Source organism: Acipenser ruthenus, chromosome 3 (genome assembly GCF_902713425.1).
Source record: "Acipenser ruthenus chromosome 3, fAciRut3.2 maternal haplotype, whole genome shotgun sequence".
NCBI lineage: Eukaryota > Metazoa > Chordata > Actinopteri > Acipenseriformes > Acipenseridae > Acipenser > Acipenser ruthenus.
In genome coordinates, this window is record NC_081191.1 from 89,593,143 (window position 1) to 89,610,823 (window position 17,681).

General features: G+C 36.2%; 1 protein-coding gene across 2 annotated transcripts in view; it reads left to right on the top strand.

The window, feature by feature from the left end:
• The window catches only part of LOC117435489 (succinate--hydroxymethylglutarate CoA-transferase-like), a 165,312-nt gene that overhangs the window by 2,823 nt on the left and 144,808 nt on the right, over positions 1–17,681 (top strand). For both annotated transcript variants that reach the window (XM_059018736.1, XM_034058688.3), the window contains exons 2-7: positions 9,481–9,532; positions 9,950–10,023; positions 10,363–10,448; positions 10,576–10,626; positions 11,190–11,310; positions 16,734–16,825. In XM_059018736.1, coding sequence (XP_058874719.1) covers positions 9,481–9,532; positions 9,950–10,023; positions 10,363–10,448; positions 10,576–10,626; positions 11,190–11,310; positions 16,734–16,825 — 476 coding nt within the window. The remainder of the gene's footprint in view (positions 1–9,480; positions 9,533–9,949; positions 10,024–10,362; positions 10,449–10,575; positions 10,627–11,189; positions 11,311–16,733; positions 16,826–17,681) is intronic.

A 17,681-nucleotide genomic window follows, 5' to 3' on the forward strand; every position in this document is an offset into this window, starting at 1 on the left:
GAGTGCAGATAGGGTCATGGTTACTATGTAACACATATATGAACCCACATGTGCTCTATTCAAAAATTGCCTTGACCGTGACCTTTGACCTCTCCCTACGGTCAAATGCAAAACTAGCTTATAACTCCTTACAGAGTGCAGATAGGGTCATGGCTAATATGGAACAGATATAGGAGCCCATAAATGCTCTATTCAAAAATTGCCTTGACCATGTCCTTAAGGTCAAATGAAAAACTAGCTTATAACTCCTGAGAAAGTGCAGATAGGATCATGGTTATTATGGAACACATATAAGAACCCATATATGTTCTATCAAAAACTTCTTTGTGACCTTTGACCTCTCCTTAAGGTCAAATGCAAAAGTGGCATATAACTGCTTAGAGAGTGCAGGTAGAGTCATGGTTACTATGGAACACGGATAGGAACAAGAATGCCTTGGAAGCCATCAAGTTGCTTGCAATGTCTAGTTGTGATTATTTTTGTTAATTTTATTCTACTGGCGCTAGAGCAGTGGTTTATTATGTATCATGCATGTTGTTGAGCAAAGTGTATTTGATATGTGATGGTGTATTGCTGTATTTAGATTATAGCGCTTCCCTTAGTGAAGTTGTCGTTTACATGTGGGACAAGAGTTTTGTTTTATATATATATATACAGTACTGTGCAAAAGTTTTAGGCAGTTGTGAAAAAATGCTGTAAAGTAAGAATGCTTTCAAAAATCGACATGTTAATAGATTATATTTATCAATTAACTAAATGCAAAGTGAGTGAACAGAAGAAAAATCTAAATCAAATCCATATTTGGTGTGACCACCCTTTGCCTTCAAAACAGCATCAATTCTTCTAGGTACACTTGCACAAAGTCAGGGATTTTGTAGGCATATAGTCAGGTGTATGATTAAACAATTATACCAAACAGGTGCTAATGATCATCAATTCAATATGTAGGTTGAAACACAATCATTAACTGAAACAGAAACAGCTGTGCAGGAGGAATAAAACTGGGTGAGGAACAGCCATACTCAGCTAACAAGGCGAGGTTGCTGAAGACAGTTTATTGTCAAAAGTCATACACCATGGCAAGACTGAGCACAGCAACAAGACACAAGGTAGTTCTACTGCATCAGCAAGGTCTCTCCCAGGCAGAAATTTCAAGGCAGACAGGGGTTTCCAGATGTGCTGTCCAAGCTCTTTTGAAGAAGCACAAAGAAACGGGCAACGTTGAGGACCGTAGACGCAGTGGTCGGCCAAGGAAACTTACTGCAGCAGTTGACACATCATGCTTAGTTCCCTTCGCAATCGGAAGATGTTCAGCAGTGCCATCAGCTCAGAATTGGCAGAAAACAGTGGGACCCTGGTACACCCATCTACTGTCCGGAGAAGTCTGGTCAGAAGTGGCCTTCATGGAAGACTTGCGGCCAAAAAGCCATACCTCCTACGTGGAAACAAGGCCAAGCGACTCAACTATGCACGAAAACACAGGAACTGGGGTGCAGAAAAATGGCAGCAGGTGCTCTGGACTGATGAGTCAAAATTTGAAATATTTGGCTGTAGCAGAAGGCAGTTTGTTCGCCGAAGGGCTGGAGAGCGGTACACGAATGAGTGTCTGCAGGCAACAGTGAAGCATGGTGGAGGTTCCTTGCAAGTTTGTGGCTGCATTTCTGCAAATGGAGTTGGGGATTTGGTCAGAATTAATGGTCTCCTCAATGCTGAGAAGTACAGGCAGATACTTATCCATCATGCAATACCATCAGGGAGGCATCTGATTGGCCCCAAATTTATTCTGCAGCATGACAACGACCCCAAACATACAGCGAAGGTCATTAAGAACTATCTTCAGCGTAAAGAAGAACAAGGAGTCCTGGAAGTGATGGTATGGCCCCCACAGAGCCCTGATCTCAACATCATCGAGTCTGTCTGGGATTACATGAAGAGAGAGAAGCAACTGAGGCTGCCTAAATCCACAGAAGAACTGTGGTTAGTTCTCCAAGATGTTTGGGACAACCTACCTGCCGAGTTCCTTCAAAAACTATGTGCAAGTGTACCTAGAAGAATTGATGCTGTTTTGAAGGCAAAGGGTGGTCACACCAAATATTGATTTGATGTAGATTTTTCTTCTGTTCACTCACTTTGCATTTTGTTAATTGATAAATATAAACTATTAACATGTCTATTTTTGAAAGCATTCTTACTTTACAGCATTTTTTCACACCTGCCTAAAACTTTTGCACAGTACTGTATATATATACAAGAGGAAATCCTAAAATGCACAAAGAAAATCGCCCTATGCGAATGATAGTCAGTACAATTGATAATCCAACACACATAATAGCTGAAATAGCAGAAAAACAACTTAGGTCGCACGTTGAGAAATTACCAAGCTATGTTAAGGATACAACACAATTTTTAAAAAGACTTGAATCAATAAAACACAACCTTCCAGAGAATACAATTTTATTTTGCATGGATGTAAAATCCTTGTACCCAAGTGTCCCTCGTAAAGAAACTTTAGAAGCTTGTCAAAAAGCACTAGATAATAGACTAGATAAATCAATACCTACAGCAGAGGTACTGAACATGATCAACATAGTTTTAGAAAACAGTTATTTTACATTTGTTGATAAGAATTACAAACAAAACGATGGTACCGCAATAGGATCTAAATTAGGAATGCATTTTGCCAGTACATACATGGGGAAATGGGAAGAACAATTACTTAGAAAATCAAAAAGAGAACCTTTAGAATACATTCGGTTTGTAGATGATATTTTTGGGGTTTGGACACATGGAGAAGAATCTCTTTTCCAGTTTCATAAAATGGCAAATGAAATACACAGTAATATTAAGGTGGACCTTCGATGGACAAGGAAAGAAATATAATTTTTAGATACCATAGTAAAACTTGAAGAAGGTTCAATTGAGACTGACCTCTTCTGTAAACCTACTGACATGCACCAGTATTTACACATGTCCTCTGCACATCCGATACACACTAAAAGGGCAATCCCAAAGGGTCTAGGAATAAGAATACGAAGAATATGCTCAAAAGAAAGTGACTATGTAAAACAAAGAAATGTATTAAAAACAAATCTTAAAAAAAGAGGATACAAAGAAAGAATTATAGAGACGGAGTTAAGAAAAGTGGATAAACTAAAAAGAGATGATCTACTAGATTATAAAAATAGAGATAAAAAGGTCAAAAGAGTCCCATTAATAATGACTTACTCTAAACATTTGCCCAATATTTCTAAGATAGTTTGGAAACACTTGCGGATTCTACATAATTCAGAAAAATTTAAAAAAGTATTTCTTAAGGCCCCAGTTGTAGCATTCAAAAGAGAAGCTAATTTAGGTGATATTTTAGTTCACAGTAAACATAAAAGAATAATTGACAAAATAGGTTCTACGAACATATGCACTAGTAGATGTAAAGTGTGTAAATACATAGACAAACGTAAAAATATAATTAAACATAAGAACACCACATATCCACTAAAAACTAATACCTACTGTAAAAATAGCAATGTTGTTTATGGAATAGCCTGTGAAAAATGTGATGAAATCAAATATGTTGGAGAGACTGGAACTACTTTATATAAAAGAATTCAGAACCACCTTTCATTAATTAGAAATAAAAAAATGAATGAACCAATAGTATAGCACTTCACCAGTCAGGGACATGACATAAATGATGTAAAGTTTGTAGTATTAGAACAGCTCAAATTAGACAATGCGACATATAGAAGAATAAAAGAAAGTAAATGGATAAATAGACTGAACACGATTATGCCAGCGGGACTCAACAGAAAAGAATGAACTAATTAACTTCAATAAATATATAACATTTAATTAAATAAACAAAATTAATTCAAAAGTTGTGCATGCGGATGCGCTGGGGAGGCCAAATCTAGACTGATCCTCAAAGCCAGCATTGCATGATATAATAAAAATATAAGTTTATATAAAGTAGTGTTAATTAGAATTAATACAGATTCAAAGATAGAAGTAAAAATGATGTCACAATATATAGAACACCATTACATCATGTAAGAATAAATCATGAATTTGAATGTAAACAATAACAAGTAGTTGTCATGCCGTCAAAAACCTATAAATACCTCCAATGTTTGGATTCAAACACAGGCTCCCTTGAGAAAGATATGTACAACATATCGAAACGTTGGGCAGCTGGCTCTTTGAGCTAAAATATATATATATATATATATATATGTTCGGTAATCTTCCAAGAGAAGGGGTAATGCTGATGTTCAGTCTTTACTGGTAATGGTTAGGGACTAGAGAATAATAATGACAATGATGATAATAACGAGTAAATTATAGAATAATTTAACAATCGTGTTTGTAAACAAAGACGGTATTCATGCAGGTTAAACATGTACATATAAATGAGAAGAAACATGTGTAATGCATTTAACATTATTTAATGCCATGTCTTTCCTTAGGAGGGAGCAGTAGTACTGTTATGTGGTCAGTCATAAGTTTGCCTTGTGAACATCAGTCATTGTGTACAACCTGATAGCCAGTTGCAATCTGAGTGAAGTACCCATTACGAAAATAAATATTTATACCTGTGAACACCAGCAAGTTGCTGTTTCCTGCGTTCTAAATCCCTCTGTGTTCTGAAGAGAATAATGTGTTTGTGCGTGGGGGTAAGCTCGGACCGTCACCCCGTTACACACCATAACATTAAGCCAAAATAGTCCATATGTTTTTTTTCTCATTAAATACATTCGTTTAGGACTAAAGGTGTATTGTAGACTATAAAAGGTGTAAATCGAATCAGAAATGCTATTTACATATTTCAGGTATAGGCTATAAAAGCTTAATTTCTCAGTACATCCATTGAAGGCAATCATGGCCAGTAGTCGTGTGCAAAATGATACAATGGAGCAAAAACTTTATTTCATAGTGTACAACATTTTTTATTGGAACTGTGTGGAGCATGGCTGCAAGTATTCCACAGCAATTCTGCAGCGCACAACTGCATGGCATACACGTGTTAGCAGATTTAATGCTGCCTTCCCTGAGAGGCGGGCAGGTACAGCAGCAAATTAAAAAAAAAAAAAAATGTGGAAGAGGCTGAAAGCAGAGACACTGGAAAATTGTACTGGAATGTATTATTATTATTATTATTATTATTATTATTATTATTATTATTATTTAATGTTTTGTTGCAAACATTTTGACACGTTTTTGTTTTTCAGAAGCTTTGAAATAATTTTATATAATTGTTGGTTATGAATAGTTCAGTTTCATAAAAGTTGGCAATACAATTTGGGATTATTCATATTTGTTCCAGTTAGTATGATACCACAAGTCTTTAGTCTACATAAATTGCTGGACACTCAGGAGAGGAAAAGCAAAAAAAAAACCCTAAACATTTAGTTAGTAGGGGAAATGAAACCTCTGGGAATCTGTGGCTAAATGGACCGCCCTCCCTCCAGGCATCTAGCTAAGGTCTTATTATGGACACAGAGAGGGCTATACAGTATTGTTTATGACAGCATCCAGTCTATTCTTGAAGGATCCAATAGTCTCTGCTTCAACAAGAACTCTGTCCGGCAGCCTGTTCCAATGGTTCATCCACCTTTCTGTGAAAAAGCTCCTTCTTCCCTCGGTTCTGAATATGCCCTGCTTCAGCTTCCACCCATCGCCCCTGGTTCTATTCTCTGTGACCTGTGAAAAATAATTCAGAGTAGTTACTTTGTTAAACCCCTTGACAATTTTAAATGCCTCTATTAAGAAGATGTCTTTCTTATGATACGGGGACCAGAACTGGACACAGTATTCTAGGTGTGGTCGTACCAGTGCATTGTATAATTTTAATATAATTTCTCTTGATTTGAATTGAACTGTCTTAGCTGTATAACCTAACATTCTATTTGCCTTTTTTGTAGCTTCTCCGCACTGTCTAGTTGGTTTAAGAGATTCATCCACTACTACCTCCAAGTCCTTTTCATACATAGCTTCCTCTATTTCGTTACTATTCATGCTGTACTTGCCTCTAATGTTTTTGCACCCTATGTGCAAGACTTTGCATTTATTCACATTAAATTTCATCTGCCATGCATCAGCCCAAGCTTGCATCATCATAGCTTAGTGGTTATGTCTTGTTCCAGGTCATTTATATAGATTAGGAATAACAATGGTCCCAATACTGATCCCTGTGGTACCCCACTTGTTACATTGCTCCAGTTTGATGCCTGACCTCTAATTATAACTCTCTGCTTCCTATCTTGTAACACCAGTTATGAATCCATGCTGCTACTTTACCATTTATTCCTACTGATTTAATCTTTAGATCTAGTCTTTCGTGCGGTACTTTGTCAAATGCTTTTTGAAAATGTAAGTAGATTATGTGGCACTATCCTTGTCGACTCTAGTAGTCACCTCCTGAAAGAAGTCTAGTAAATTAGTTAAACAAGATCTACCCTTCCTAAAACCATGATGGCTGTCTCCTATAATATTGTTACTATATAAATATTCCTGCATTTTGGTCCTTATTATAGTAAGTATAGGAACAACATTGCCAATTTTCCAGTCATGTAGGATGGCTCCATTATTTATAAATTTATTGAATATATAACATATTGGTTTAAAAATTCTCTTCTATAACTATCTCTGGTAATGGTGTTTGTGTACTTTCTGTTAAACTTGGTATATTGTATAAATCCTCCTTTGTAAATACTTGTATAAAGTATTGATTAAGTACATCTGCGAATTGGAAACGCTTCGATATCCTCCATTGTCGATTACAGCTCAGTAGTCCTATTAGCGGTTACAGTTTAAGTAAGACTCAAGAGGGGGCGTGTCTTAATTAGTGAGTGTATAAAGTGAGCACATCAATGTTTTCCACCTTTTGAAAATAAGACGCTATCTAGAAGATAGAACTAATTACGGACTTCAACTGCTTAACAAGCTTCAACGCGAGTGCATTTTCATAGAGCGCACACCCTGAAATGCCATTGCGCAGCTGATTTACAGGACTTTTGCGACCTGTTTTTCAGTTTGCCCCTTCTGAAAATCAGGTCCAAAATGTAGAGTACAAATTAAAGTAATTGTAGCTAACAAAACAATTCCGTAAATCTTACCTGCCATGCACTTCCATATCGGTCTCAGATATGGAGTTTTGACAGAAACAAGAAACTCTCCAGGTGAAATGACCCGGGAGGTGCAAGACAGTTTAAGAGCATGGCTTGCAAGCGAGAGTTCTTTAACCTAGTGTACTGATAGATATCACAATTTAAAAAGAAAATAAGTGTTTGCTAAAACATGGGATGCTTTTAAAACTTGCACATTTGAGACCTTTATTGTGAATGGATGTGCATGATAGTGAACACTTATTAAACTATTTTGTTGCTATAATTACTTTAAAGGAGGTTGTGATGTGGTTGTTGAATGCACTGGAAAACCACACATAAAATACTGAGTTCAGTACTGGTCCCTGCATTACAAAAAGGGTTATTGTGGTTTTGTAGAGAGTACAACGAACACAACTGAGGGAACTGAATCTACACTACCCAAGAACAAAGAAGTGTTAACAAATAAAGACAGCAGCTTCAAATGTTCTTTATATAGATTTACATTTTTTATTTTTTATTTTTTATGATGCAATCATTCCGGATGATTCTGGCTCCCATTGCTATAGTGTTATTAATTATTACCATTTTTCACTGTCTGTCTTTCCCTGGCTCTGAGCTTGCCAGGGTATACTAATCGCTGGCACTGAGCAGACTTCTTCATTGAAAAATCCAATTTTCACATAATTTAATTGGAATGAGGACGTTTGTTTATCAAGTTCACGCTCAAAGCAAGCTCAGGGCCAGGTAAAGACAGATACAAACAGAAATGATAACAACTCAGTCTAATAACAACAGAACCCAGAACCCACCAGAATGACTGCACATGTGAGGGGGATCAGGGCCAGCCTTCGGCTGTGTGGGGGCCCTAGGCGGTGATGGTTAAGTGCAGGGTCATATGAATGCTACAGCAGCAACCGCATCTTAAAGTTAGTATATAGGTGCATCATGTAGTCATATGCACCTATGTATATTAACGTTAAGATATGGTAAATAATATTAATGATGTCACAAGTGGGTTCTGACAGGTCAGCAGCGAGAATAACCAGGCAAATAAAATCCCTCTTTGACATTCTGTGTGTGATGCCACTTTGCCCCCCCCCCCCCCCTTCAATTTAGATTTTAGTGTTTGTGTGATAGCAAATATTTTTTAACAATGTATTGTTACCTGTTAAGTCTACTAATTGCCCATATGATATTTTGACTTGCTGAACAAAGATTTAATTGATAACTGTTTAAAAGTGCACTGCGACTTGTTTGCTATCACTTTCCCACACAACACGAACCTTCTCTCCTGTGTATGTGGATGGGTCATGTGAGTAGTGCAGACCTAATAAGAAACTATCATCACCTATTGTTGCTAAGGAATAAAAAAATAATAATTAAAAAAATATATAAACATAGCTGCCTAACGCTAAAATCATTTGCACCCCTGACGTAACGAACACATTAAATCTCACGGCAGTCCGGTTAAGCGCAGGGCCCCAAAGGGTGGGGGCCCCGAAGGGGATGTATGTAAGTATTTTAAATTACATTTCAAGCTACTTTCTCTTTAAGGGAGACTTGATAGAGGACACAGTTGGACACTGAGTAGAGACAGACCAAGGACAGAGAGTTTTTTTTACATAGAGAGTGGTGAGTGTATGGATTGGTTAAAAAACCACGTTGTTGCTGCTGAATCACTGGGATTCTTTAAAGCCAGCTGGATGTTCTGGGATCAGTCGGCTACTAGGAACCGGCCAAGCATGACTCATAACTTTTTCAGAGTAACCTTTTAATCTTACCAAATAGAAGATCCATTTGAACCCCTTAAGATCTCTATTAGGATTGATAATATATAGATAAAAGTAAGCTACTCAAAATTGACATGTACATATTCTGTATTGAATAGCAATGATCACGGCAAAACATGCGATAAAGAATATTATTACAACGCAAACAAACTGGGTTTATATACAAGGTAGAAAAGGGTAGTAAGTTAAAATATCATTTGTTTTTCATATGTGAATTTAATTATACAGTAGTTCACCAATCCAAATCCCATTTTTTAATTAAACAAGTTTAAAGGGAAATTATACTGTGCTACTGATACGTCAATGCAAAAGCTAAGCAGGGGAATACAGCATTGTTGAATAAACATCTCTTCCTGAAGTGGCTGAGTAGTAAGAGTTTAAAAGAGCTAGGGTTTCAGCTGGAGTTAACCAGCATGACATTTATTTATCCTGAAGATTTTTAAAGCAGAAAAACATACAGCAAATTAAATCGCCCCTCCCCAGTCACTCCAGTTTTAGAGCACAGGTGAAATGAAATGCCAAAAAACATAAATACACACTAATTGCACAGAATCTTAAATTGATATTTTATTTTTTTACACTTGTAGGTCATGTGGATATAAAACCATTGGAAGGGATTAAAATATTGGACCTGACCAGGTTTGTTGCTTTTTGTTAATGCTCCTTCATTAAAAAAAAAAAAAAAAAAGCTTACTGTAATAAAAGCTGTGATGTACACACATACATTAAAATGAATGTATGTGAAAGTGTGTGTGACAGTTTAAACAGTAAACAACCATTTACACAGGAACAAACCTTTAAATACAAATAAATATTCATTCTCACTAAATACTTTGTAGTGTTTAGAACAAATTCATTATAGCTTATCATTACTGCCTGTCAAACCTGTCCCCACATTGTGGAGTTAAACTCTGTTTAGGTGGTAAACGATATATTTTGTGGCTTAAAATATTGTACTATTTTATTCTGAAATGCTGTACTGTATAAACATGTACTGTAATGCATTACATGAAAATATATTCATTCATATTGTCATTTGTATGTTATTTATTCCAGGGTGTTGGCAGGTCCATTTGCAAGTATGATTTTAGGAGATCTAGGAGCAGAAGTAATTAAAGTAGAGAGACCAGGTAGGACATTTATAACCACAAAGCCATCCTTTTACAGACTGTTTAGAAAATCTGATTTCATTCAGTCAGTTTAAAATATATACTGTAATAAATTACTAATGACGACCAATTGTGTGTGTGAGTTTCAGAAATATTTTTCTGTATCTTGGGTTGTCTAATTCTTTGCTGTTTTAGGTATAAAACCCAGCCTCTAAAACTAGCAAGAAACAAATGTGGTGCATGTTTTTTTCACCTCCTTTTTTAAAATTACTGTAAACTTAGCACTGGGGTAAATGCTTTGTGAAAAGGCTGTGTGTGTTTATATGTGCAAAGTAATTTGACTACATTTTATGGTTTTAGGAGTTGGTGATGATACGAGAGCCTGGGGTCCTCCGTTTGTAGGAAAAGAAAGTGCCTATTTCCTTAGTGTGAACCGCAACAAAAAGGTAAGCTCTAGGAACACATCTTTTATATTTAAGACTTCCCTTTTTGATGGCTTTTGGCATTAGCTGGTAGCAGCTCATAGAAGAAGACTTCCAACACCCATGATCACATTTCATTTGTATTTTTTAGAGTATTGCAGTAAATCTTAAGGATCCTAAAGGAGCAACTATAATCAAGGAGGTAAGAAGAACTTATTTATGATAATGGGTTACAGCTAATGAACAAATGCAGGGACAAATAAGTAGTGTTTTAATATTGGCTAAAGTAAGTTTCAATGTAGCAACAAAGATACTAGTAATACAGTAAATTATTTTACAGAAGATACAGTGCTGAAGATTTCTCTTCAAATGCAGCAAGTCCTTAGAATCATCTCTCTTTAATTTTTCCTTATGAAACATTTGTGAAATCTTAAAGTAATTGCCAAGCTAATAACTGCCATTGTCCCTCTAATAAAGTTGATCAGTTCTTCTATGTTGTGATTTGGTAACAGGGAGACATATCTTTAATGTACTACAGTATATTATTCAGTCATTCGATTAATGGCTACAAAATCATAAGGGGCTAACCGCTGCTGCAACTGCTGTGGATTAACTTGGCGGCAAAACAAATGATGCCGCAGAAAGCATAAAAAAACAAAAACAAACTAATAATCCTGGAAATGTTTGTCATTTGTGGCCAGTCTCTGTAGTCTCAGCCTGTTCATGCTGGATCAAGTTATGATTTGAATCTCATTTTGATTTCAGCTGGCAAGTGTTTGTGATGTTTTCATTGAAAACTATATTCCGGGTAAACTGGGAGAAATGGGACTAGGTTATGAAGACATCAAGAAAGTTGCTCCCCAAATTGTATACTGTTCAATTACAGGTATGGCCATGTTTAACATTACGCAAGGCTAGTTTATAAACCTGGAAATAATTGTGCTCACACATTTGTATTTGCTTTATTGCCTGGTAGTTTTGTATGCCAATACTAATTCCACATTCAGAAGATTAAACAGGTCCTTAATGTTCTTAAACATATTAAGATGTTCTTTTTGTTCTCTTATGGGTGTAACTATTTTATTGCCATTTATTACAGAACAGAGATGGAGGGTAGGGGTGGGACATTATATTTTATAATTAAGTATGTTAATTATACATCTGTGTGCTGTTAATTTTATTTTAATAATGCCCGGTTTATTGAAAACACATTCCAATTATTGTCTGCACGCTTTGCTTGTAAATAACTTTAATTAAAGTTATAACTGAACAAGACTTAAGCGGTTGTCTAAAATGGTGATAGACTGGGAGAAACTGTTGATTATGAGCACATATGCAAGCTTGTTAATCCAATACAAATGTATAGAAACTGTACTACTATAATTAAAGAAAATAAGGGACCCTTCCTGCCCTGCACATGAAGACTTGTTTGTGTGTGTATATATTGTAAATAGTATTGTGTAAAATGTGTGTAAGTATTTAATTAATGAAGTACCTGACGCTCCTGGGAAAGCTTGCCTGCTGTGTGTGATTACCAAATGTGGAGAGAGACAAAGAGAGTGGAGCATCTTGCTGAAAGCATCCAATCGCTGTTAGGGTAAACCGGGGTCGGAGCCGAAGCAAGGAGTCGAAACCGCAGACGGCTGGGCAAGTAGCTGGAGTCAGGGTTTGTTTATTGAACAGAGAAGATTAGTTCAGGGATTGTAGATCCCACCAAAGTATAGAGAGTGAGGTGAATAAGCGGGATCTCCATGAGTTAGGAGCAGCGAACGCCATTTTCAAGGCCCCTTTTATTTGATAGTTTTTGTACAGTGAGCTATAGTCTGTGTAAATAAAACCTGTTCGCCTGCGGGGCGTATCAACTATAGCCTCTGTCTCGCGCTCCTGCCTGTCACAAACAGCGAATGCACACACCCACACGGCAGGTGCCTGTCACAGACCCTTATACGCTGATCCGTCCGTCTGTTGGCTCATTGGTCTGTCTGTCTGTCTGTCTGTCTGTCTGTCTGTCTTTCATACTAAGAGAGAGCACTTTATATCACTCTATATCGAATCCGCACTTTATATCGAGGGAGCACTTTATATCGAATCTGCCTTTTGCACATGTGTTATACTTTTGATAAGTATCTTTCACACCCTAGGCTACACGACAGGCGACACCGCAGCGACGCAAAGGATTGAATCCTGTTTTTACTGATTTCTTTGCGGGGTCATCTAGGTAGTTGAGCAATCAGAGAACCGCTTCAATGCATGTTGTCCACCAGGGTGAAGCAGCACCCAAAATAATGGAGGAATAATAATACTTGCCGGGGAAAACTACCCAGAGCTTTATGACAAAAGTCATCACAATTATAAAGATAGAGATGAAAGATTATTTATGGGCGTCCATTTCGAAGGAACGGGATATGCCTGGAATATATGATTTTATTGCCATATAGACGCTCATGATTTTCACATCGTGTTGACGGATATGTACCCGTCTTGATCGTAGTCTTGTCAATAGCAATTTAATAGCTTTATATTTGTTTTGGGATGAAATTGAGCTCATTTGAAAATATGTATTTAAAATAATGTATATACATATGCTTCTGGGATCAGGTGGTTTTCCAATCTGTCGCATTGCATCATTGTCGCTTCAGGTGTGTAATGTCCCTGCAAAAGTAAAGTAAATTATCTTTCAGGTAAGAAACACTAAAAATAAGGAATAAACATGTTCAAATTCTTGTATACTGGTACTCATTCCTTGTTGATTCCTTGTTAATTCCTTGTTAATATCGAAAGTATTCCTGGAGTCTGTTTAGCTATTGTTAATGCAGTTTTCAAGTTGGTCTTTCTGAACTCTCTTTTTTGTACTTCATACTACCATAGTGTACTTCATGTTATGAGTAATTTTGATCAGTAACAAAATGGCCTGCAAATATGATCGTGGGAATGGGAAAACTTACTGGAAACTCCAGGGAGAGAGGAATAGAGAAGTAACCGGTGTTTCTGTCAGCAAAGTTTTAAAGTAACAAACTTCAAATATTTAAGCCACTATACTGATCTACTGTCACATAAGAAATATTCATGGGATTATCTCTGTGAGTAAGGACCCCGGGCATTAATTTTGTCACAGAAATGGTTTCGTTTCAAAGATTTTAAAACTTGCTTTATTAGGAATTAAACAGTAATGGGAAACTGGTAGTTTTAAAGAAACTGTACATCTTCTCTTTTTTTTTAACCAGCATATGTTTCTTTTATTTTTAAACAGCAGCTGAATGTCTTCTTTTTTTAAGTCTATTAAAAAAAAAACACAGATCAGATTTAATGTGTACGTTATACATGCAAGGGAATGTTTTATACACAGAGTTTATAATCACCTTGTTTTTGGCTTTCCTACTAATCGTTTGAACTTGATCAGTGGCATATTTTCTACTTTTGTTTACAAAAGAAAAAAAAAAAACCACACATTTACCAGTACTTAGTCTGCCTGGGTTATAGCTTTTATAGAGCTCTGTTTCTTACAAAGGTTATAAATGACCTATTTACATTGTGCCGATCATTTAAATCATTATTAATTACATTAAAAAGAAAGTGTATTTACGTTTAGAGAGATCACGCCAACAAAAACTTAATTTGTAATTGTTATTTTTTTTAAAAAACTAGTCTGTTTGTGTGGTCTAAGTATGACAAACACAACAAGCTTTGGAGTGAAGCTGGGGTGTGATCTAGGTGGCAGATCTCCAATCCTTTTAAACACTGCAAAAGATATTCCCTGCTGTTTTAAATTTTTTGGGGGCTACAGACATGAACAAAAGAGATGCATATGTACTGTAATGGGCAGTGATGTGTGATACACTGCTGTCGGTGAGATAAGATGAGGTTAACAGCTCTAAAAAAACACCCTTGCTTGCGGTGTGCGGGGTCGCCAGTTTGTGCCCAGCCTTCACCCTGTTACTTTCGCATTTTGTCGTTTCTATAATTCAGCACGGAGATCTAACTTTGTGTTATCTACTGTAACAGACCATATGTGTAAAATCTAAATATTGATAACAATTGTCAGTAAATTAAAAACTTAAAGTAGATAACATTCACCATACATGAAAACATGTGTCGCAGGTACTATGAATCGACAAGGCTGATGCGTCTCTGTATCTTGTGGTAAAGATTGTCCTTAGCAAGTTTCATGATAATTGGATAAGTGGTTCTCCAGATAGTGTGATAGAAATGCAATACATACTTTTGTATTGCATTTCTATCACACTATCTGGAGAACCACTTATCCAATTATCATGAAACTTGCTAAGGACAATCTTTATCAAAGGGATATCCATTTTTGTTTATTTAGCAGACGTCTTTATCCAAGGCGTCTTACAAAGACTAGGGTGTGTGAACTACGCGTCAGCTGCAGAGTCACTTACAATTACGTCTCACCCGAAAGACGGAGCACAAGGAGGTTAAGTGACTTGCTTAGGGTCACACAATGAGTCAGTGGCTGAGGTGGGATTTGAACCGGGGACCTTCTGGTTACAAGCCCTTTGCTTTAACCACTGGACCACACAGCCTCCTATTACCCATTGGGGATATCAAGAATATTCCAGTCACAATCTAGGAACAAGTAATATTACATGCAGACACGCTATGTTTTTAAACTGATGTATGTCACTCGAGGAAAGGCAACGCAATTCCAATTGTGAGTAAAATTGATCAGAAATTATTATTTTCTGTTTTAAATTTGCATATGTGAAGGAAAAAAAAAGTTCTATCAGTATTTCAGTATTACATCAACAGATCATTATAATACTATCAAGAATTACAACATCAATAGCATTTTTTATGACAAAGAAGAATAAAACATCTGAGAGAAATCTGATTATATATATAAAGAAAACAAAACTAGTTCTGCCTCATTTCCACTTGATCACTTTCAGAAGTACATCTGTCATGTGTCCCCTTTTATAATTTGACATGTACTGTATATATTGTCTTGCATGACTAACAATGATAAACATTGAATTCACAGAACATTGCACAAAGCAATTCTGTAATAATCCAGGACCATATTCACATTGTAAAATATCACAAATCAGTTGTCTAGTAACATTTTAAGATGGTTTATACTAATCTTTACAATCTTTGTAAGATGCCTAAATATTTTCTATAGTTGGAACTTAGTTGACTTACACGATTTTAGATATTGGTGACTACAGTTTTGCAAAGTTATCAGTAGTTGACAGCAGTGGAATTATATGTTCACATATAAAGGCTTCAAAAGTACAGCTTGATGAAAAGCTAATAAATTCAATTGACTGAGGTACAACTTGTTTTAATATAATCCACACGTGTTAAAATCAGTACAGTTTGTGCTCTTTAATCATTATAATATAAAACACACTTTCATTTCTTCCCTTTTTTTGATGGTTTGGGTTTCATGGTGCATATAGTTAACTGTGCAAATACACTCAAGTTGCACCAACATATGGTTCCCATTAACACCATGTTCCTAAAATTATGTGGTTGAATAAAACGATTTTGCCGTGTAGAAATTGATGGAGCAAAACCTGATGTAGGTTTGAAAAATAGAAAGTGTTTTATTGTGTTCCAAGAACTCTTAAAAAACTCTTTCTTTGTCATGTGCAGGGGATACTGTATTTTCTCAATTTTATTCTTCTTATCAGAACGTTTTAAACCGTAACTAGCTTATCATGTAACTATTGTGCAAAATATACAGTTTCTGCCAAAACTATGTGTAAAGTGTTGTGCCAAGTTTCCTACCACAGTCACTGTTATTTAAAGTAATTTACCGGGGAAATAAAATAAATCTACTGTGCTCATAATTTTGATTGGAATTGACCCACAGTTACTTGGGGTTTAAAATAAATAACTAAACTGGTTGTAGTTTTTGATGGAAAACAATACAGTAGCTTAACCCTTTGTTATCATTATTATTTGTGTAACATTTTATCAGCATACTTAGGGCTGATAATGTGCTCTGAGCTTCCACTCAGTAGGCAGACAATACATTTAACCTCACGAAGGCAGCATATCAGAATAATTCTTACCTGTGGACCCTCTCCATCAACCAGGCTACATCTGAAGTTCGTTTGTAATACCTACAGTGACTTTTACTAGAAGCTTAGCACTTCTCTTTATAAATGATTATTGGCTATTTCTTCCCCAGTGAGGTGGCGTGCTAAGTAATTACAGTATTCATAAGTGAACAAGACATTTATTTTTATGACATGTGTATGTTGTTAGCCAGAAGAGTGGCTGGACATTTCTATTTTAGTGTCAATAAGATAACATTCGTAATTGCTTGTGCGTTCCCAGGTTATGGACAAACAGGACCAATGTCCCACCGAGCTGGGTATGACTCAATAGCATGTGCTGTCTCAGGACTTATGCACATAACTGGTCCACAGGTTAGAACCTCATTTATTCTTTATTACCATTACTCCACAAAGTTATTGTTTTCTCAGGGGAACTTTGTATCATCTACATTTTCATAACCTTTAATTGTGTACCTGTTTAATGTCCTATTCTTGTATTGTTTCTGAATTTTCCATTCTTACTATTTTAGTAAAACAAAAAAAAAAAATTCCAGCCAACTCTAAAAGCTGATTATCTGAAGTTGGGTGTGCAGCTGTAATTTCTGTCCCCCTGAAACTGTGTTTTTGTCTAGCCATTTTCCATTTCCATTCAACATTGCAACAGTTGGGGAAGAAATGACAGTTTCTCTGAGGTCTTGATAATTGTATTCCTTCATAATTGTTTTATTCTTCTCATAAAATGTGCCTTTGCCTTTGGATGTAGATTTATTTGCATGTCGATGTTATCGTTTTTCATAGTTTACTAAATGACCATTCTTTAAAGATGTTTGGATGCTTGTTTATGTTTTCTAGGGCAGCGAGAGTTTAGCCAAGGCAGAATTTGGGTATTGAAATTTGATCAGGGCAACAGGTTCACCCAGGACCTTCTTTAAAACAGTCAGAGTATCTTCAGTGTACTCAAAGTAGACCACAGTTTAATGCCTCATTCTAACAGTGGCTCCTTCAGTATCACAATGTTCTCTATACAATTGTGGGTCATAGACTAATCTTATAGGCGACATTGCCCACTATTAGGCAGCCGGCTCCACCTACAGCAGCATTCCTTGATTCTCTTGATGATTGTGATCAAACACTGAAAACTGGTTTCTGGTTTTAAAGCCCCCCCAGGTTAGGTTTTAAAGTGCCATACTGGTTCTTCTCATAATAAAAAAGAGATGACAGCTATGAT